Here is a 23812-nt window from a genome sequence, read left to right as displayed (position 1 = left end):
GATAAGCATTGTCTTTTGTCATCATGGAATAGTTTTTAACTTTATCTTCTGGGAAACCTGTAATACTTACTTTACTGCCTGTGCTTCTCTCTTGGCTTATTTGACAAGCATTTATTAAGTTCCTATTCTGTTCAACCCATTGTGTGTTAATAAAGATGAATAAGATCGTGTTTTCTGGAGAAGACAATATGTACAATTATTGAAGCAGAGTGACCATTTGAAATAACTTAGTGCCAGTATTTTATTTGAAAAAAAAAAAAATTACGAAACAGGAAAATGAATTGATTGGCTAGAGAAGATAATATTTTAGACAGGTTGAAGCTTTTGTCTTTTTCCTCATTATGGGTTTTTCTTTGAAAGAGACTTAATATTTAATGAGCTACAAGAAGGTAACATAGTTTTCCATTTTCTCTTTTTCTATTAAGATCTGCTTGACATTTACCTGGAAGGATGCTTTTGATAAAGGTTCACTTTTTGGAGGATCTGTAAAGTTGGGTATGTAATTTTTTAATTAAAAATGGTAGGAAACTTGGTCTAAACACTTTGTTTTAGGTTTTAAAAATTGCTTTCCAAATGACTCTTTTTAAGTAATAAGATGTTTTACATTTCCTTTTTCTTTTTAATTTCAACTTTTAATGCAATTTCCAAATATTTGTAGAGAGCCTATGCCTTGCCAGGCACTGTCCTAGTTATAAAAGTGAATAAGACAGTTATACTCAGGCTGGTTGGGAAGACAGTTGATCAGTCTGTGAACAGACTTGGGGGAGCATGGATGAGGAAATTAATTCTTCCTGTTGAAAATAAGCAATGTTGGAGTGAGACCTTGAAGGATGAATTTGTTCTTTCCAGGTAGAAAATAACATTACAGGTAGAACATTATAACGAAAGGTCGTAAGAGTGAAAGCTTTTTAACTTGGCAAGTTAACCTCTCTGTGTCTTCATTTTCTCTTGTGTGTGAAGTGGGGACTAGTACTGTGAAGTACTGTTTATCTTACTGGGTTCTTGTGTGGATCAAATGAATGAATACATGTAAAGTCCTTAGAACAGTGCTCAGTAGGTAGTAGCTGCAATGAAAAATTATAATATTGTGTTATATAACCATATATAATATATTATTACAGTACGTATGCATTATAGGATATATACTGTATACTATTACATAACAATATTATTCAGGATAAATTATATACATGTTACTATTAATTATTGTTAAGGCTTGAAACCATAGGTTGAGTTGGGGATTACGGAGGGTGAAGACAATGGAAAATAGACTGTGAAGAGTTGTAAAGAATATGCTCCTGAGTTTTGTACTCATCTAGCTTACATGTTCATAGCTAACATTTATTGAGTACTTATTCCACCCAGGCACTGTGAAAGGGGCTTTACACAGACTATCTTACTTCCCCAATAGCCCATTGAGCAAACTGGTTTAGAATGATTAAGTTTCTAAGGTCATATGGTAAGGATTTCATGAAGCTGGATATGAATCCAGAAAGCTTAATTCCAGAAACTGTGAAGAAACAGACCAGTTAGAAATGGTGAGAGATGGATGAAATTAGACAAGGAGTATATACATATGTGGGTCAGAGGAGAAGGGATGGGATTGAGAGACATTTCAGAGGTGAAACTGACTGGGTCTGCTGTCATTCAGAGGGAACAGTAAGAGTTAAGGGTCTACTTCAAGATTTATAACTTGGTTTGACCGTTAGATATTTATTCCTTTCAATAGACAGGTTGAGTTTGACTTTTCTCTGTTTTCTCTGGGTAGAATTTTTTCTTTGGCATTTGGAAATAATAGATTTAAAGCTCAAAAGAGGTAGAGACATGGTTTTGGGAATAGTTATCATTAAATGATAAAACATTTATCTCCTCTGGTAGAGTATAGATTGGGAAAAGTGTGAAAGCCAGAGCTAGAGAATATAACATTCAGGGGAAACGGTGGAAGAGAGTCCTGAGAATGAGGTTGAGAAAAAGCTTTCAGATCTCAGAAGAACCAGGGAAAAATAGAGACATGGACTTGAATGCCAGGAGATTTTTCAAAGTCATGTAGGCCAGTGGTTTCCAAACCTGGCTCACATTAGAATTACCTGGCGAAATGTTAAAGATACATCGGTATCTTTAAGGATAAAGTTACAGAATGCCAGATGTAATAGGAAGTTTCAAGGTGAGAGGCACTGGAATTAGAATCTGAAAATATTTCCAGGTGACTCTGATGTTCATCCCGGTTGGAACATTATTGACAGAAGTCAAGTCATGTAAGGTTGGAGAAGTCACTGGATTTGGCAATGAAAAAAATTTCACTGAGGTCACGCTAAAGCAGCCAAATTGCATCAGTTTGAAGGGTGGAACAGAAGTGATGAAATGGAAACAGCAAATGCGGGTTGTTTATTTCGGAAAATTTGCAGTAAAGATTTTAGGATAAAGGGAGCATTATGCTGAGAGAGAGGCAAGGTCAAGAAAAGTTTTTAGTGCTGTTGTGACAAGCAAACTGGTCGGCTGAGAATAGGGAGCCAATGGCAGGAGAACTAGCAGATACCTAAGTGAGATAGATTAAATGATGATCCAAGTTCCTGGAAGAAGTGGGAGGCAAAAAAAAAAAAAAAAAAGCATACATAAAGCAGGAGGTACTCCATCAAGGCATTTCTATTAGCAAATATTGGGAATTAAATGTCCTTCAATAATACCTTTCTTAAATAAAGCACGAACTACTCATTCATTCGAATATTGTGTAATTTTAGAATACTAAGAATGATAATGTAAATATCTATTTGACATTTAAAGCTATATCCATGGAATATTGAATAAAAGGCTGTTACAGCTCAGAGCTGCTGTGCTATGAACAGTGGGTAACTCTGGGAGGTGGAGGGTATTGGGTGATTTTTCATTTTCTTCTGTAGTTTTTGTAAACAATTGTTTGACTTTTATAAAAACTATTTATAACAGCTATTTTCATTTTGAAAAGCTTAGTGTGAAAAAAAAAGAGCTCAGGTACAAATAGAGAAGAGTTGAACATTAAGAAAAAAGATCTCTTTGAAGAAAGGAGAATTGAGTATTTTTATTTTGAAAAAAAAACCTGATTTAAGTTTAGATCTGATAGAAATCAGAAAGGAAAAAAGATAAGATTTAATTATAAGAAAAAATTTTTTTCACAAAGTCTCTTATACATGAGAAATGTTGAAATAAAATGACAGACTACAGCCTGAGATGATTGTGTGTGTGTGTGTGTGTGTGTGTGTATATCTTGCAATTAAAATGTTTATGTATCTTGTATATAAAAAGTTGACCCCGTATCTGTTGCTTGGACTGTGTTTCATTTTTTCTGAAGTTCACTGACTTTTTGTCATGTGTTAGGACCAGTTGCTTCATATTTAGCCATGACTTTGTTATATTGCTGGGTGTGTGTGTGTGTGTGTGTGTGTGTGTGTGTGTGTAGAACTTGCTCCACCACCATATACATTGTGTGCTTTTATCATATTCTCAAGATTTTCTAAACTTTTCAGTCTTACTATTTATTTCTCTGGAGTCCCTTACTTCCTGAGAGTCTCACTTATGGCCTCTTCTCTTTTTTGCTTGAATCTGGACTGTTTGCTCTATAAAGCTGCTGCATAACTAACATCCTGGACTGTTACTGCTCCCTTGGTTAGGGCTACTGTTTTCTGGATATTGTGTCTTCCTCTTTTGCTAGAATACATTCTTAAGTAACTTTCTGAGAAAAGGTCAACTTTCTGAATTCCCTTTTTCTGAAAATGTCTGCATTCTGCGCTCACGTGAATTTGGTGTGAAATTCTGGCACCTGGGTGCTTAGGTCAGAAACCTTGGAGTTATTCTTGACACTATTTTGCTTCATTCCCCACATCCAAATAATTTACCAGCAAATCCTATCAGATTTTTCTTTAAAATACATTCCAAATCCAGTCACCTCTCAGCACCTCTCCTGCTGCCATTCTAGTCAGTCACCACCCTGTCAGCACCTCACTGCAGCAGTTTAGTCTCCTCCTTTCACCAGCGTTGCTTCCCTGCAGTCTGTTGTCCACAGTGTGTGGGCTGAGTGATTCTCTGTTCAAAACTCTGCTGACTTCCCATCTCACTCAGAGTGAAAGCTAAAGGCTTGACAGCATGAGTTGTCTCTTTTACCTCCCGGAAATGATTGCCTACCGTTGTGTCCCCTGCTCTCTTTTTTTCCAGCCATACTGGCCTTAACACATACTTTTTGAATTTATTAGAATTGTTTCTTCAGAACTTGAAGGCATTGTTTCCTTGCCTTTTACTATCCAGTGTTACTGATGAGAACTCTGATTTTTGTTCTTTTGTAGGTGACCTGTTTTTTGTTTTTCCCTTGGGAAGATTTTTATAATTTTCTTTTTATCCTTTGTGTTTAGAAATCTCAAAAAATCTAACTGGCTTTCATTTTTTTCGTATGTGGCATTTCCCTTTCAGTTTGAAAGCTCATATTCCCTTTAGCCCTGGAACATTTCCTTACATTTCTTTGGTAATTTCCTCTTCACTTTTTCTCTCTTCTCTTTGGAATGCTGAATTAGTCAGATGTTGGCTTACTGAGCTACTCATAACTCTTACATTTTTCATTTATTTGACTTTATGGGCTGCCTAGATATTATTTTCTAATATTTCTTTTGAAAAACTTTTAGCAGTCAAGTTTTTAATTTCCAGGAGCTTTTTCTTATTCATGGGTTGTTCTTTTTAAAATAACATCGTGTTCTTCTTTTATGGATGCACCATCTTTGAATCTCTTTAAGGATGCTAATTAGGATCTTTGAAATGTTATTTTCCATTATTGGAATCATCTTTGTTTACTCTGGGCACAGTTTTTCTGTTGACCTTGATCTTTATTTTGTTGCAGGCTTTCCTTCCTCACATCCTGGTTATTATAGGTTTTTAATATATTTATTTAAGAAATCTCAGTAGCTGGTATGTATGTCTGCTTCATTTTAGGTTGAGGAGGGTTGGAGGCAAGCTGAAAACTGGCCACCATTACAGGGGAGACTACTAAAATGGTGTAGCAAGGAAAGTTTTACTTTATGGCACGACTCTGTGGCACACACAGTGGGTTCTGGTTCTCCTAGATGGTTTGTTCAGTGTTTTTGTTTGTTTATTTGTTTGTTTTGTAAGGAGGCTTCTGATTATTTTGCTTGCTGCTGGATGCTTGGCACATTAGGTAAGACTCTGGCTATCACTGTGATTGAATTTGTCTTTTTTATTGTGGTTAAAAAAACACAACATAAAACTTGCTATTTTAACCAATTTTAAGTTCAGTAGTATTAAGTATGTTCATATTATGAAACAGATCTCCAGAACTTTCTGATCTTGCAAAACTGAAACATTCTCTGTATCCTTTAACAACAACTGTTTTTTCACCCATTCCTCTAATCCCTGGTAACCACCATTCTGTTTCTGTTTCTATGAACTTGACTACTTTAGGCACCTCATGTAAGAGGAAACATACAGTATTTCTCTTTTTGTAATTAGCTTATTTTACTTAGCATAATGTCCTCACAGTTCATCCATGTGGTAGCATGTGACAGGCTTCTCTTCCTTTTTAAGGCTGAATAATATGTCATTGTGTGTATTTGTCACATTTTCTTTATCTGTTCATCCCGTCAGTGGACACTTGGGTTGCTTCTACCTTTTGGCTATTGCGAATAATACTGCATGAACAAGGTGTACACTTGCTTGGAGATCCTGCTTTCAGTTCTTTTGGGAAGATACTGAGAAGTAGAATTATTGGATCTTATGGTCATTTTCTAATTTTCTGAGGAACTGCCATACTGTTTCCCACACTGGCTCCATTTTACATTCCCACCAACATTGTACAACAGTTACTGTTTCTCTACCTGCTTGCCAACAATTGTTATTTTCTGTATTTGGATAGAAGCTCTCCAAATGGTAGTGAGGTGTATAGATTCTCGGTCAGAGTTGTATTTTAAGCAAATGATTTGCAAGCCTCTGAGAGATATTTTGACATAAAGGAGTGAGGCATGGGAGGCCCACTAGCAGCTCTGGCATTGGCTTAGTTTTGGAGTAGTGAGGAGTTGGTTTACATGAGTTGGGAAGATACAATTTTGAGAGGAGTGATGGAAAAATGGAATGAATTTATTTGGATTTAAGTGAGAAATGACACAGAATGACTTTTCATCTTGAACCTGACCAATAACAGTGTGGATGTAAAGGGAAAGAAAAAATAATATTATTGATCTTTTGAATTTTAAATGTTGGGAATATTGTTATGGAAATAAATGCCTGGCAGGGCAGCTAGAAATATGGGAGCATATTATGGGTGAGAAAACAGGTCTGGAAACTTGTTTTATGAGAGGCAATGGGAAAGAGGTCATAGTATATCTCTTTGAAACATTAATTTTCTTTAGAAAAAAATAATCTGATAAATTTCTCCTTCTCAATTTTTTACAGCTCTTGCAAGCTTAGGATATGAAAAGAGCTGTGTGTTGTTCAATTGTGCAGCCTTAGCTAGCCAGATTGCAGCAGAACAGAACCTGGATAATGATGAAGGATTGAAAATCGCTGCTAAGCATTACCAGGTATGCAGAACAGTAGTCACTACATAATGATCAACACTAAGTTGGATTAAATTGAAAATAATTTGCCTTTAGGTTTATAGATGTTTCTTTTACAGACAGGTATTTTCTTGAAAAGTAATATCCTTTTTAATGAATTGAGTCATATTTTTGAAGCCCTTAGATAAACTGCTTACCTATAAACCAGCTCTGTTTTTCCTCAGCATTTTATACCAGCACCTAGCACAGTGCCTGGCACATAACAAAGGCTCAATAAATGTTGGGAGAACAAATGATTAAATGTGTGAGACGAGATCCTTGGTAAATCCCTTTTAAATAAATGACCTTGTTTTAAAAAAATTGTACACTATTTTCATATATATTTTTTCTTATAGTGAGACACACGTAAAATTTCACCAGAGTCACAAAAATTAAGACCTCTTGGCAAGAAAAGTTTAACTCTGAGACTTGTGGAGAGGTCATATTTAAATGTGGTCAGATATGTAATGTTCTTAAATTGGCTATATTTATATTTTTAGATAGTGTCATTTCTTAATATGGCATATTATTTTGTGGCAATTATTTATTATTTACTCAGTTTTTTTGTTTTAATTTAAAGAATGATAAGTGATTATTAAGTGATGTCATCTATAATCATGTTTTCATATTTGATATTGCCTTATAATTTACAAAAAGTGTTTTCATGTGCATTATTTGACTCTCAGATAGATTTGTGATGCACCGTTATGTAATGTCATTCTCATTTTACAGACAAGGAGACTAACGGCAGAAGTATTAATAAAGTGGTCCATTGCGCTTTCAGGTGTTCTGATTTCCAAATTTAATGGAATTCCAAATGGTCCTCCACTCTCTCATGCTCTGGAATTTGCTTGTCTTAGAGGTGGAGTCTGATTTTTCCCATTCCTAAAGTTTAGGGGAGAGGTGAGGAATGCTGTTCTAGGAAAGTGAGAGGAAAACATAGTTTTAGCAAACAACATGCTCCAAATTGTGGCTTCTCATACAGTCAGATAAAAAATATGCCCTTTCTTTTTGAGGCCATAAATGGCAAATATTTAAAAATGTGATAATGAAGTAAAATTATGCATACTTTTCTAGTAACTGTAACTTAGTTAATTGGCACGTGAGATCTTGGAGGGCATTCTGCATTATTGAGGACACATTCCGTTTTGTGAGTCACCTCTGTGATTCACAGGTGGTCACCCAGTGTGATGGAAAGAGAACTAGTGGTATCAGATGACCTAGATCCTTGTCTAGGCTGCTGGCCGCCAAGAAGCTGTGTGCCCCTGGGTAGGTTCTGTAACCTCTGTAAGCTTCCAGTTCCTTATCTGAATGAGAGACTGGATCCTTTGCTGCTCTAGTCTGTGATTCTGTTAGTTTACTAAGCAGGGTCGGTGGATCACTTCCTGCAGATACTCTAGTTTTAGGATACTTCGTGGCTGCAGAAAACGGGATGATCACTTGAAACAGTGAACCTTGTGTTATTTCTGCGCGGCTTATCTGTATAACCCACATCACCTTTCAGTTCCAGACTGCTTTCTTTTTCCCAGTGTCATTTGTTTCATAAAAGCAAAGATATTTTAGTGTTTACCTCAGCAAAATATAATTGGGAAGAAAAATCTGATGGATAACATTTCACCAAGGAGCTCTGAGAGCCAAATAGAAATTGCTAGCAATGAATGGTTATGATATTCCTCAGAGGTCTAGGTAGCTATACTATTTGAAGTTTCCCCAAGTATGGCATATTTAATTTTTTTGAGAGATGAATTTGTTTCGGACCATAGCAAGAGCATATCAGTACTAAAAACATTTTAATATTTTATCTCTACTTCCATTCTCTTGTTAGTTTTGAGGATGTATATCTAAAAATAAGCTTAATCAATTTGTCCCATTAATTTACTTTGTTTTTCTGTTTAGTTGACTTAATTTTTGTTAAAGTTCCTGTTACTCTGTAGTGTTTTAGAAAAATACCCTATTGTCTATAGGTTAAATGTTTTTGATCTGTTTTCCACAATATAAAAATTTAAATATAGTAACTGTTCAACTGAGTTAACATTTGAAATGATTTGTGTGTAAATGATTTTGTAGAAAACTAAGTCTTGCTGAATTCCTATAAATTTTAAAAATTCTTTTTTCTTTCCTTTAGTTTGCTAGTGGTGCCTTTTTACATATTAAAGAGACGGTTTTATCTGCCTTAAATCGAGAGCCTACTGTGGACATATCTCCAGATACTGTTGGGACCCTCAGTCTTATTATGCTGGCACAAGCCCAGGAAGTATTTTTTTTAAAAGCCACAAGAGGTAATTCCAATTTGTCCTCCATTTTTGTTACATATGGAAAGAAGGGATAGGCTTTTAAAATTTGAAGGTAATTAGAATTTAACATGTTTACTGTAGAGCTTTCCTCTTTGAACTTGACACGTGGATTAAATTTTTCAGCTTACCTCTGAACTTAGGGTGGAGCAAATGCACGTTAAAAAATGTAAGCTGTCCTTGAAGTCTTTTATATAGAATGGATAGTTAGCTATTGTCTTAAAACACTGAACTCTGGAATAATATTTATGTAGGTTTGGAATATGTCAAAAATGTACTCATACAGCAAGTATTTATTGGGTACTTTCTGTGTTCCAGTTCTAGCCTCTAGATTAGGGGTATCCAAACTGCGGCCTGCGGGCCAACTGCGGCCCATGATCCATTGTTAATTGGCCCACAGCAAATTCCAAAAATATATTTAGTTTACTTAAATAAACCAGGTGAGGCAATACGTACTTCATGAGTGGCCCGGCTGTTTGTGTATTTTACCACATATGGCCCTTGGTAAAAAACGTTGAAAAAAGTTTGGACACCCCTGCTCTAGATAAATAGAGTTAGCAGACAAACAAGATTACTTATTTCAGGAAGCTTATATTTTAGCTTGGGGGAGATGATAAGCAAGAAATTAAGTAGCTGAGGTAATTTTAGAGAGAGGTAATTGCTATAAATAAAATAAGATGGATTATGTGATGGTGGCCTGGCTGTGGGATAAGTATGTAAGAGTGAGTCATGCTAATGTTAGATTCATTAGAGTCAAGAAGAGTTTGTTTGAGGAGGTCTCATTTCAACCAGACCTAATTGACCAGGAGGAGCCATCTAAGCAGAGTCCCTGGCACTGTGAATCTCATAAGGCATGTAAGTTAGTATGACAGATTGGAATGTGGGCTGAATATGTGAGTGCAGAGAAATTGAAAATAAGGGAGCAGTCATCAGGTGGAAGTGATATTAACTAGAATAATTTTTTCTTTTAAAATAGCTTATATTGAGATAGAATTCATATAAAATAAAATTCACCCTTTTAAAGTACATACTTCATTGATTTTTCAGTGTTTTGTAAGCGTCACCACCATCTTATTTTAGAACATTATCATCACCCCAGAAAGAAACCCCATACCTACTGGCAGTCACTCTCTATTCCCTTTTCCCCTTAACATCTGGCAACCATTATCCTGTTTTGACTCTTTGTATTTGCCTATGGAGTAATTAAGTTCTATGCAGATGAATTGATTTCATCAGTAAGGATTTTTTTAGACAAATGTACAAACTTGTGATGTCAGTGTCTATATTGAGTCATGATATATTAGATTATTTTATATTTTAATTATAATGGTCAATTTAATATTTTATTCCAGATAAAATGAAAGATGCCATCATAGCTAAATTGGCTAATCAGGCTGCAGATTATTTTGGTGATGCTTTCAAACAGTGTCAGTATAAAGATACTCTTCCCAAGGTCAGTTATTGTTTTTATATACACTTGGTTATTTTGCATGTGGAAATATTTAGATACTGTTATGTACAGAAGCAAGTGGAAAATTATGTTTTATAAAGATACTTGAAATTTTAGGAAAGGCATTTGAGCACTAAATTTGTAGAACTAGTTTTTTCTTTAAGGTGCATGAAAATTTGTTTTATATTTAGGGGATACCTTTGCCTCTGCTCTTTATGAAACTTGTTTTTTTGAAGCTAACTCTCTTTCTGGAAATTTTTGAACATCTGTCTTTAGTAATTTTATCAAATCAAGGCATTGTGTAGTTCTGAATCATTGGTGATTTGGGACAAGCAGGAATACTTGAGCATGTTGATTATTCACACTTTTAATTATTGTCCTGTTTTCTTAAAGATGAGTCTTAAAGCGCAAAAACAGACATAAAGAAAAAAGGAAAAGAAAACTTAACAAATTCATCCAATACTTTGATTAGAATTAAGTTTTGCCAACAGGGATAGAAAATTAGGCTGCTATTGGACAGTTAAGGAAAACAACCATCTTTAAATCACACATCACAGGAAGTATTAATTGTTTTAATATAAACTTCTCTGAAGTGGCATTTGAAATGACTAGTCAGTGATGACCATTTGAAATGATAAAGCAGAGGACTAAACTAACAAGTACATTTAGAATGGTGAAAAATGGAAACTTAAAGATTGAGTGAAATGTCGCATGGTTCAGCGACTTTTTCAGAAATGTTCAAGGAATTAGTTTTACCTGTATGATAGCGTATGGTATTTGTCACATGATCTTTTGTAGAGAAGTTTATTGTTTAATAAGTCATTCAGGAACTTTTGTAAATGATGAAATTGCAGACAGTTTTGTGGTGCAGTAAAAGAGCATGTAAGTGCATCAACAGTACCCCTTAGTCAGAAAATGAACAGTAAGGAATTGATGTGAAGATTCCTGGAGATTTAAAATGCACCAAGAGATCAGTTGAAATTTACCCAGCACTCTTGGGTATTAATGATGTTACTCTTAAAAAGAGACTCGAGATCTCCTCTCACCGTTTTTTCATCTGAAAGACCTCATGTTCAGCTGCACAGTGTATCGTTAACGTCCTGTTGGGCCATTAGTTCAGTCCTATCATGGAGAGAAGAATGTCATCTACAAAGACTTGGAAACTACCTCTGCAGCATTCCTGGTATTCCTTGAAAATCTCCTGTTTAAGTACCAAGTTGCTCCAGCCTTACCTTGAGAACTGGCATGAGTGCAATTTACGATTTAGATGTCTTTTATTTTTGCCTTTTTACTAATAAAGCTCATAAGATATTTTCATATCCTAGTTATAAAACTGGAATATCTGCAAGTAGTGATCCAGGAAGCTAGGATATTATTCACTGGGAGACAGGAAAGCACACAGGTAGTAATTCAGTTTTCGATTCTCTTATTTTTTTTTTTTCTCTAGACAGTGATTTCTAGTACATTTCTTGGATTTTAGATGGCATGTACTTCCTAAAAACAGTGAGGTTGCAGGCTAGGATTTGATATTTTGGAAGAGTTTCTATCCATGTAACTGCTTTTCAGGTTCATGTTTTTGGATCTTTTAAAATTAATTGTGACTGGAATTTTTTTCCAAACAGATTAGGGCAAGATAACCCTGAATTGTATTAGTCATTAACTTAGTGCATTTGTCTCTTTGCTTTGTGGTTTTGAGTATATGATACTGAAATGTTAGTTTTTATATGATACTTCATTTTTATATGGCTAAAAATCCATCTTTATTAAAAAGTCTCAGGATATGAATGTAAGTGGGAATTTACTTTATTGTCTTTTGTCTTTTAAACATGATGAAACAGCTATAAAGCAATTTCATTAGTGTGTGTGAGTAATGGTGGTTTAGTTACTCTAAGGGCTGGGCAAGGGCTCATAAGACAGCTTCTAAACCCTGTGCTTGGTGTTCCTCTGTGACTGTCCATTCTACTTCTCTTTCTAATGCATGCTTTCCTTTCTTCTTTGTAAACACAATATTGACTTCATGGCTCAATTAAAGAGAATTGTAAAAATTTTAATTGGCTTTACTTAACTTTTTTTTTTAAAAAGACAACCTTAATTTTAATTGGAAGAAAAAAATTGAGATTATTGAATTCAATCCATGCTAAATCATGTGGTCCTCTCTGTTTACACCTGATCACGAACCTATCTCTAAACCATTAATTGGGTAATTCTAACTTCTGTCTCCTTTTCCTTTTTCTTCCTGCATCCCATGTTGTCTGTGGTGGTTTGTGTGGTTGGACTCTCCCCTGGTTAGTATTTTTATTTCCAGGAGGTGTTCCCCGTCTTGGCTGCCAAGCACTGTATCATGCAGGCCAATGCTGAGTACCACCAGTCTATCCTGGCAAAACAGCAAAAGAAATTTGGAGAAGAGATTGCAAGGTTACAGGTGAGTCCTTTAGAATTAAATATCAAGCAACTTGGATCTCCATTTTGTTTTTCTTAGTAAGATTCTCAAATTTGCTCCTGAAAATCTTTCCCAGTCATTGCCCCTATCAACGGAGTCAAGCAATTGCTTTGATCTTTAGGCTTTACCTACTGCATGCTTTCTCAATTCTCTTATTTAAAAGATTCATGCAAAATTTACACTTAGTTCTCTTCTATTTACCCCCATTTATTTTAATAGAAAATATTCTAGATTACCAGGCCCCAGAAAGGATGTACAGTGTTTAATCTGTGGTCTAGACTTCGTCTAAATTGGAGCAGATAAGTCCACAGCTTGAGAAGGACAGTGGGAATATAGATACATCCGCAAATAGCAGAGTACCTTCTGTGTAGTTGTATCTATACTGTAGGCTTCGGGGTTGTCAGAAACTTGCTGTGACATCTTGGGCAACTTCACAACAGGGCAAGGGTTGTTTATATGAGTTGTTTGTATTTTTGAGTATTGGTAAGCAGAGTAGGAAGAGGACTATTAAGGAAATTTAACTACGGACTGGATATTGGAAGATACTATGCAAGTATCATTTAGGAAGTTCAGATTAATTAGTCTTTTCCTGAGAAAAGAAGCTCAAGTTTTAGAAAAAATAAAATGTATGCTTGTATTGTACCCCACACTGGCAAAATTAGGAAAGCATACTTTTTTTTACAAAACCCAGATTATCAAACATGTCTCTTTTGTCCAGTCATTCACTTTGATTATAGTAATTTACATTCTTACGTGAAAATGCTTCTGAGAAAGGGGTTTCTGTGGGAAAGATTTTTGTAGGCTAGCATATTTAAAGTATTAGAAGGTAACTTTTTTATTTTCTGGAAATTCTGGGACTAGTGGATTCAAGCAGGCCCTTATTTGGTCTCTATAAATCAGTCAGAGAAGAGCTCCTTTTGAAATTTTACTGTAATTTAAAAAATCCACTCTGGAAAAAGGAAACTACTCCAGAATCACACAGTGAGAGGTGAAATTTTTCAGTTACAGACACGTAAGGGTTTGTAGTTTTAGCTTTACAGCTTTAATCGTAGGTCAGAAGTTAACACAGAATGTACATGCTTACAGATTCATATCTCAAAAGACTATTCCTCTTTTCAGTAGGCATGAAATTTTTTTTTTTACTTAGAAATTGATTAGAAATAGGCAAACAGACTGAGAAAGATGACCAACAAATCATATCTCTGCATATAGTCTCTCACTCAGTAGTGAAGAGTACCCCATGAACCAGATAGAAATCATTAGGTGATCACAACATTAAACTAGCTTTCCAATCATTGCCATTAGCAGTGGGGGAAAAAACTTACTGGTTATGAGCAAACCAGAAACAAAAACAAAATCAGAGTCAGGAAAATCAAAACAGTAGGTAAAGCAGCAACAAAGGTAAAATTGCTGCTTGGGATTCACTTCTGGGGCCAAGCAAAATTGTGTCTGGGCTTCTATAGCTCACGAGGGGTGCTTCTAGGGCAGTGCAACTTATTTGGCTCCAGAAGGTGCGTCCACTTGATCATCTTGATGGAATCGCTAAAGCTGCCAAAGTACAGTTTTCCAAAAGACCTAAAAATATCTAGATAGAAAAATATGAGTTATATAGAATGAACACGTTAGAGATTTGTTTAACTCATTAGTGAGTGACCTAGTAAGATCGTAAAGCTGATTTTGTGAAAGGATTGTTTGTTTTCTTAGTTATGATAGTAGCTTGTAAGTATTAAAGAGAGAGTGTCCTGATTAGGAGATATATGCTGAAGTATTAGGGATGAAACATCATGACATCTGAACTTTAATTTCAAATTGTCCTGCAAAAAACCAAACAAACAAAAAACCCCAACAAAAAACATGTATATATGTATATATAGGAAAGAGACATAAAGCAAATCTGGCCAAAGGTAACAGTTGTTGAAACTAGGTAGAGGCTCTATTGTTATTCATTGTCCTGTTTTTAAATTTTCCTGTGGGGCTTGAAAATTTTCAAAATATTAGGAAACAGGTACATATAAAGGTATACATTTCAACCTGTTTCTCTACCTTTTTCCTTCTGTCCTGTTCCTGCCTTTCTTTTTTCTCACTGCCCCATAGGTAATTTCCACTAGTTTCTTGTTTAATTCGTTCAGTGTTGTTTTTCTTTGAGATACAAGCAAATACTCACGCACACACAACGTGCATTCTTAACTGTCCCCATTCTTATATAAGAGGGAAGTACGTTGTGCATCTTGCTTTTCTCATATAACAACATATCTTGAAGATCTCTTTATTTTAATACAGCAATAGAGAGAGCCTCCTCAGTTTTCTTTGGAGCTGCACTGTAATTCATCGTATAAACCAGTTTATTGCTGTGCTCTATTGCTGGATACGTACGTTTCCAAGATTCACTATTACAAACAGTGCTGCAGTGAAGAATTATGTACACTTGGCATTTCGTATTTTAGCAAGTGTCCCAGGTTTGGCTTCTATATCAAAATACCACCGACTGGATTGTTTAAACAGAATTGTTTTCTTACATTTCTGGAGGGTCAAAGGCTGAGATCCGAGTGTCAACATGGTCGGGTTCTGGTGAGAGCTCTCTTCCTGGCTTGCAGACTGCTGGTCATCTTCTTGCTGTGTCTTCACATGTTGGGGAGAGAGAGCGCAAGCTTTCTGGTGTCTTTTCTTATGTGAGCCCTGCCCTCATGACCTCATCTAAACATAATTATCTCCCAGAGGCCCCATCTCCACGTTACATCACTTAGGGTAGAGTGTCAACATATGAGTATGAATTTTGGGGAGGACATGGGTCAGTTCATAGCAGCAGGTATATCTTAAATTCCTAGAAATAGGATTGCTGATGCCAAAGTATAAATACAGCTGTAATGTATTATGTATTATACTGGAATCTTTGATCCACTTGGAGTTTATTCTGATATGTGATATGAAGTGTGGATCTAATTTTTATTTTTCCAAATGGCTGCTAGTTGTCCCCAAACCATTTATTACAGTTTTCTTTACTCCACTGATTTGAGATTCTGAGTTTATCATATCATTTGGGTCATTTCTGAACTTTTTATTCTGTTTCTTTGGACTGTTTATCTTGCCATGCTTCAGTTCCGTACCCTTTCAGTCAGACACTTGAGAATGTTTTAATGCCTGATAGGTATTGTCATCTCTCATTTTCTGAATTTTCCTGATGATTCTTGCTTGTTTATGCTTCTATATGAATTTTATTTAACTATTTACTATGGAAAAATGTAAACATATCTACAAAAGTATGACTTACCAAATACCCATTACCCAGCTGTAATGATTGTCAGTATTTTATTTGTTTTTCATCTATTTTCTCTTCCCCTCTCATTTTTTTGGAGTATATTACAGCTATTCATATCATTTCATCCTTAAGTATGTTAGTATGTGTCTCTAATAGGTGAGGATTAAAAAAATTGAAACCACAATGTCATCGTATCTAGAAAAATTAATACTAAGTAATACAAATTAAAATTAATACCAGTAACTTAATATCCAGACCTTGTTTAGTTTTTCCTAATTTTTTCTAAAACGTCTTTTTATAGTTTGTTCAAATCGGGATTCAAACAAGATCCTTCTGTTTCATTTGGTTGATATGTCTCATAAATCTTTAATTTGTAATGGCCTCCCCTTCCCCAACTGCCATGTTGAATTTTCCTCACTTTTTGTTTTGTGTTTTTTACAATGATTTCTGTGACGACTATTATCCCTTTTTGTTCCTTGTATAAATATTTCCATCATTGTTTTCTTAAACGATTTTGTATTGCGTTTTTTTTTTTCACTTTCTTCTGTCAGTTCTTGTTTCATATTCTCCTGATATCTGGCCATCACCCACTGTTGTCTGGGCCATCTGGTTCTCTGTTCATATTTTGTATTCTTTTGGTACTATGATTACGTCCTTAAGGTTTTTAGTTTGTTTTTTTTCATATGCCATTTCATCTGCTTTGTGGCAACATTTCTTTGGTGAATTTTCATTATTTATTGGAAAATTATACTGTCCCTTTTCATCCTTTTCCTTATGGTTTCTTTGTGTTGAGGCGGATAGGATGATTTTGCAGTTACTTGTGTTTGAGTGAGATTGGTTTTAATGGAGGGAATAGCAGGAGGTTTCTTGCTAGGTTGGAGAATGGGCCAGGGTAGCTTTCCAAGCCTCACTATGTAAGGGTTCCTGTCTCAGCTCCACTTCTCAAAGCCTAGCCTGGATTAGGAAGGATCCCACTTCTGTACCTGTGCTTCCCTGAATTCCTCACAGCTTTTGCTTCTCAAGGTGATGTGTCTACTTTTCGAGTTTGTGTTTTGCTGACCTTTTCTAACTGCTCCCCCACTCCTACTTTCTTCTCCCTTTTCAGTCCTTTTCTTTTCTGCTTCCCCCAACATCCCTGCCCTTGTAATTAATCTGTCTCTTGTTCTCAGCTGCTCTCTCTTGGGATGAGGCCCTTTGGGACACTGTTTTTCCTGTGATGCCTTGGTGGCTCACCATATGGGCCATTTGCCTTTGCCTTTATCATCAGTTGGCAGTTGTTAGCTCATTCCATTTCACAGCTTTCAGATTTACTTACAGCACTTTCCACTCAGGGTGGGCCCTTAGCAAGTTTCCTTTTCCTCCTGGTGTTGTCAGCGTATCTTATGGTTCTAGCACCAGTTTTACTCTTTGAGGGAGTGTTCGATCACATTTACAAATTAAACTTGATTTACAAATTTAAAAAGTGATTGAAATTTGTGCATCTTCCCATCTCCTAGTTTACACTGAAGATGCTGCTTTTGTTTGTTTTGGTTATCCTTATTTCTCTCTGTGGTTTCATGTTGATCTTGCATATATCTCTCAAAATTTATTCCTGGATATTTTGTCTGTTGCTAGTAACAGTGGATTTATTTCTTTCGTTAACTCTTAAAATTGGTGGTTGTTTATCTGTATTTGCTCTATTGGTTTTTTATCTAAGTTCCTTCTCATTATTTAGAATAGTTCGGTTGGTTTTCGTTGGTTTTCCAGGTATACAAATAACACCTGTAAATAATTTTGTCCTTTTCTTTTCTAAATTTAATACCTCTGATTTCACTCTTTTGTCTAGTTGTTTTGACATTTCTATGGTTGTGATGATACTGGTGGTCTTTGTTTTATTTTGACTCTGGGGATGTTATTTTTCTGCTAAGCATGAGATCAGCTTTGGGGGTTAAGATTTTATCATGTTGAGGTACTGGATATCTGTTTCTGTTTACTAGTAAAGATTTTAAAAAATCGAGAATGAATATGGAATTTTTAAAAAAAATTTTATTGGGGAATGTTGGGGAACAGTATGTTTTTCCAAGACCCATCAGCTCCAAGTGAAGTCCTTGTTTTCAATCTAGTTGTAGAGGGTGCAGCTCACTGGCCCATGTGGGAATCGAACCGGGTGGCTAACTAACTGAGCCATCTGGCTGTCCCTGAATATTGAATTTTATCAAATGCTTTTCAACATCTGTGGAGATAAGTTGCTGTTTTTTTTTTTTTTTTTTTTTTTTTAAATAACATATCTATTATTTGGAGAATTACATAAGTAGATTTTCTGATATTAAACCATTCTTGTATTCCTGTAATTTTGGTGTTTTAGATTTGCTTCATCTCCTTATATAGGTGTTCTCTAAACGTATTCTCTAATCATGGAGTTCAGAGTTTCCATGTCTGATAAATCAAACTCATTAATTGTATTGTTCAAATCTCTTATAATCTTAAAAATATTTGTTTACTTGGTAGAATCATTGCTGAGACAGGAGTGTTAAAATCTTCCACTCTGATGATGGGTAGATGTATCAACTTTTCATTATAATTGTTTATGTACATACAGACTATTAAATGAAAAGTTTAAGAAGTTTTTTATCTTTCTGGCAAATTGGCAAATGTTAAACATTATGTACTGAATTTATTACTAATAATGCTTTTGGCTTTGTTGTCTATTTTATTTGATATTACTATACCTAATACCACCTAAGTAATATAATTTGGGCCCTAAGTTTACGTGAGGCATATGCTCATCTTGTGAATTATTATAACAGATTTTGTATTGATGCTGAGAAAACTTGTTTCTTTATTGACTCCCTGTGTTGCTGGGTAATTTTTTTCTGATTTACCCTTTCACTGTGGTGTCCTTTGAGCTTCCTGCCTTCGTGTAAGGTGGTAAGCAGTATGTTTCTCAGTACTCTGTCTCATGTAGTTTCAAAACCCCATCTCAGATCTCCATGAGGGCTTTTAATTCATTTTAATTGCTAGTCCTTTGTGTTACAGAAATACACAAATCCGAGCCTTCTCAATGTTTGTGTGTAATTGTTGGTCCATGGATTTCTTTTACTTTCTTGGTAATTCACACATGTGTTTAAAGGGATGTCTGCTACGTATTAGTCTTCATTTTGGGGGTGTTTTGTGATGGGAGAATTTCTAGGTTATTCTATTGACCACATTGCTGGAAGTGCAAGTCCTCAATTTAAAGAATTAAAAACAAAACAACAACAATGCTAGGATGGTTGGTTGAGACAAAGAAACATTCTTTACTTGTTTAACATTTTCTTTTTAGCACGCAGCAGAATTGATTAAAACAGTGGCATCTCGCTATGACGAATATGTCAATGTGAAGGATTTTTCTGACAAAATCAACCGCGCCCTTACCGCAGCAAAGAAGGATAATGACTTCATATATCATGATCGAGTTCCAGACCTCAAAGATCTAGACCCTATTGGCAAAGCCACGCTTGTGAAATCTACCCCAGTCAATGTACCCATCAGCCAAAAGTTCACTGGTATGTTAAGTGTTCAGATGCACTTTAATCTTACTCCTCTTTCCTCCAGTTTAATCTGTTTTTTTGTAGCCTAAGTCACACAATTGGCTAAAGTATGCTTTGAATAATATAATTTGCATTTGTGTTCAAAGTGAATATGACAATTAAAATTAAGTGTTGTATTTATAGTGAAATTTTAAGATGGGAAGTAAATGGTAAAGCATATGTAAAGTATACAACTGAGTAATGACAGACTTTAAACAAGTACTTATGTTGTTAACATCTGTTATGTTATTTAAGATTCTCTTATTAAAAATAAACATACATAAATATGACTTCAAACATAAACAACTGGAGCCATGGTTGTATCCGATGAATACATGTTATAATATTCTCGGCCATTGTAGATATATGAAATGTATGGTGGCTTGTAGCTGAGATTTCAAGGGTAATATTCTTAGTTATTGGGGAAGGCTGATTATTTTACTTATTTCTGTTTAGTAAAAACAAAATATTTACCATGTGCCAGGGCCTCATTTAAGCATTTACAAATATTAGCTCGTTTATTTCTCACAACAACCCCATGAGAAAGGTACTATTATTATCCCCACTTCACTAATGAGGATACTGATGCACTGAGTGGTAAGGTAATGTATTTATCCAAGGTCATGTAGTTAGAAAGTGGTAAAGCTGGGAATGGAGCCATGGCACTGTAGTGCAGTCAGTTTAATCAACCAGTGACGAACAGTGTTTTCTTACTTTTCCCTCTTCTTCACCAAAGATCCCTTAAACTCAATGACAGACACATCTAAACTTTGAGAAATTTTGGTTCAGAGAAAAAGCTTTCATTTTCATTGTCCCTGAATACTGTGATCTAAAGTCTCTTCATCATTGTACTTTCAAAAGTGATTTAGTTTTATTTTAAATTTAAGTATTTGTAGACTTTTTATATGAATGTTGGAAAGGAAATACAGTGACTTTACAGTTTGAGTTTTTGTCTTAACATTTGGTTGAAATTTCCATTCCTAATTGTAGATCTGTTTGAGAAGATGGTTCCTGTGTCAGTGCAGCAGTCTTTGGCTGCCTATAATCAGCGAAAAGCTGATTTAGTTAACAGATCAATTGCTCAAATGAGAGAAGCCACCACTTTGGCAAATGGGTAGGTAGAGCTTACCTTTCATAAATTTATCTCTAAAGTTCTAATGTTTTCTGTTTGTTCTTTAGCTAAATAGTTCATGAACATTTTACTTTCTGAGCTTGTAGCTGAGTGTCAAAGATGTGTGAAATAGCAAATGTAGACACACACACATACACACATTTCTTGGGGACACTGTGCTTACTAAGCGCTGGAAATATATCATAGTTGGAAGAAATTTAATTTCTTCCATTAAGAAATGAAATGAAACAAAGCAAAAATATTTGACCACTAATTTGTATTTTAGGGATATTTATTTGAGGCAAATGAGAAATAGAAATTAACTTTGTCAGTTAAGCTACATGGTACATTCAATATTTGTAACCTATTTTGTTTCTGATGGATCTATTGGTTTTCAAAAAATCTTAAGTGTAATTTTCATACAATAAAATACACCCATTTTAAGTGTACAGTTCTGTTGATGAATACCCTTTTAACCACCACCGCCACGATCAAGACTGATTACATTTCTGTCACCTTAAAATAATTCCTCCTGCCCGTTTCCCTTCAGTTTTTCCTCCCCTGGCTCCTAGCCACTACCGATGTGCTGCTCCCTGTCACTATAGATTAGTTTTACTTTTTATACAATTTAATATAAATGTAATCATTACAACATGTGTAGTATGTGTATTATAGTACATAGTACAGTATTGCTATAGTATACAATACTTAACAGTATCTGCAATCACGTACAGCAAATAACCAAAAATGGGTGTCTTGCACTTAGCGTAATTTTTTGAGATTCATATGTTGTGGGTTATCTATCAGTTTGATCCTTTTTATTACTGAGCAGTATTCCATTTTGTGGTCAAGTAGTTTGTTTATTCTTTCACCTGTGGATGGATACTTCAATTGCTGTGAACATTCATGTGCAGATCTTTGTGTTGACGTGTTTTATTGTATCTCTTGTGTGCATACCTAGGATTAGAATTGTTGAGTTGTATGGTTAGTGTATGTTTAATTTCATATGACATGGACAGATTATTTTCCAAAGTGGTGGTTCCAGTTTATATTCCCACCTATTATATATATTTGCACTGTTTTTGAGAAATGTTGTTGCTCTGCATTCTCATCAGCACTTAGTATTATCAGTCTTTTTAATTTTAGCCATTTTAATGTGTGTGTGTAGCAGTATCTCACTATGGTTTAATTTGCATTCCCTTAGTTGCTAATGATGTTGAGCCACTCTTCACATGCTTATTTTTAGCCATTCTATCTTTTGTGAAGTGTCTGTGGAAATCTTGCTTATTTTAAAAAATTGAGTTTTCCTTCTCATTAATCTTTGAAAAACTGCATATTTTAGAGACAAGTCCTTTGCTAGATGTATGTAATTGAGAATATTTTCTCATAGTCTGATTTGCTTTTTCATGTTTTTAATTTTGGTGACTGTCTGGATTTTGACCTCATTTTTCAGTTTCTAGCAAGAAAGCAACACAAGTTTAACATCCCCTTTAGTATATAAATTAAATAATAGAATAATTGTTACTGTGCCACAAACAGGACAGATGAAGATTCTGTAATTAATGCTTAGATCAACTATGTTCTCTTGACATTTTCCCTAGATGATACGAAATTATAACTATGTTTGTCAGTGACATTATAACAATCAGGACTATAATAACAGGATTGCGTTTTTTAAAGATAGACTTTGACTTTTAATTACCTAGACTGACAGGAGTTAAGTTTGAGCTGTGAGCCAAAGGTATTTATTATATTTTAATGTATATTTATTACGTTTTGGCTTTTAACTCTGAACTGTAAAATTAAATAACTTAATTCTTTAATAATTTTGCTTTAATTTTATCAATCACTGATCTTTTGTTTTTGCCTTGTTTTTCTATTGATAAGGCTTATCCACTTTTGGGGTGCTAACTCCATTGCTATTGATTTGGATATAGGAAATTAATGTTTTAATTAATGTATTTCATTTTTTCAGGGTGTTAGCTTCCCTTAATCTTCCAGCAGCAATTGAAGATGTATCTGGAGATACCGTACCTAAGTCTATATTGACTAAGTCCTCATCTGTGATTAAACAGGGAGGCATCCAGACAGTTGATCAGTTGATCAAAGAGCTACCTGAACTACTACAAAGAAATAGAGAAATCCTAGATGAGGTATGTTTTCAGAGATTTGCTTTTCAAATAAAACCTCTTCGACCCCTTGGTGTCCAGCAGGGGTTAGGACTGGCGCCTTCCTCCTGTGGGTTTCACTCATCATCTTGGCGAATTCACTGTGGCCCAGAGCCTGGTCTTGAGCCTTAAGGAGAATTTCGATTGAGTGAGAATGGGTTCATACATGTCTACAGGGGTGTGTAAATGCACACAAATGAAACTCACGTGACCAGTGTCTAATACTAGTATATAATCACACAAACTGTTCAAAGTCTTTATAATTAATGATTTCTTTTATACTAACTATTCGGCTTCTTGTTGAGCCTGGAATCAAAGGAAGTTAGGCCATCAAATGTTTCATAAGCCCACTGCATCCATCTTCCAGCAGAGAGGACATCTTGCCAATAGGAATGGAACATTAAATTTAGTTTTCTGGTTGAAGCCAACTGTTTGCCAATGTTATTCTCCTTTACTAAGCCTTCCACTCTTTCCCCTAATTGATACATTTCTTTCTTCAGCTATAAGTATATTCAAGCTGGTTACATTGGCTTTTGCCAGTTTAGGAGTCACGTCTCTCTTAGGTGACTTGTGTTATCAATACCTTCACCCCTGATAGTTTTGATTTTTCAGTTGACTTTCAGAGGATATTGTACTTACATCATTTCTAAGTACTTTGGGGGAAGGGGCAGAGTACTTATGATAGTGTGAACCTTGGGGATGAGAATATTTACCTCCTAGGGTTATTTAAAGGATGAACTAAACTAAAACAGTGACATGTCTCGCTTATGGGACACACAGTATGTGCTTAATAAATTATAGCTATTATTACTATTGCTGTTATATTACTGTGGTGATGATAATATTGCAATTATTATAACTGATATGATGATGGTAGTGGTAGTTATTCACCTTTCAATGCAAATGAATTATTGAAAAAGGTAACGGAACTGAAATAGCAACTTACTGCATTATTGCCCTAGGAAATCTGATTTATGAGGGA

The 23812-nt window shown here is 35.1% G+C and overlaps 1 protein-coding gene across 2 annotated transcripts in view; it reads left to right on the top strand.

Moving 5' to 3' along the window:
• PDCD6IP (programmed cell death 6 interacting protein) overlaps nt 1-23812 on the top strand; it is a 51053-nt gene that overhangs the window by 9117 nt on the left and 18124 nt on the right. Inside the window, exons 3-10 of one of the 2 annotated variants that reach the window (XM_019727688.3) lie at nt 426-495; nt 6424-6551; nt 8692-8845; nt 10210-10310; nt 12613-12729; nt 19305-19527; nt 20542-20665; nt 22638-22815. In XM_019727688.3, the coding sequence (XP_019583247.1) occupies nt 426-495; nt 6424-6551; nt 8692-8845; nt 10210-10310; nt 12613-12729; nt 19305-19527; nt 20542-20665; nt 22638-22815 (1095 nt within the window). Of the gene's footprint in view, nt 1-425; nt 496-6423; nt 6552-8691; nt 8846-10209; nt 10311-12597; nt 12730-19304; nt 19528-20541; nt 20666-22637; nt 22816-23812 lie in introns of both variants that reach the window. The other variant, XM_019727687.3, reaches the window with a different exon arrangement.

This window comes from Rhinolophus sinicus, chromosome 5 (genome assembly GCF_057876585.1).
Source record: "Rhinolophus sinicus isolate RSI-liver-muscle chromosome 5, RSI-T2T, whole genome shotgun sequence".
Classification (NCBI taxonomy): domain Eukaryota; kingdom Metazoa; phylum Chordata; class Mammalia; order Chiroptera; family Rhinolophidae; genus Rhinolophus; species Rhinolophus sinicus.
Note: the sequence above shows the minus strand (reverse complement) of the source record. Positions and strands in the feature narration are given on the sequence as shown.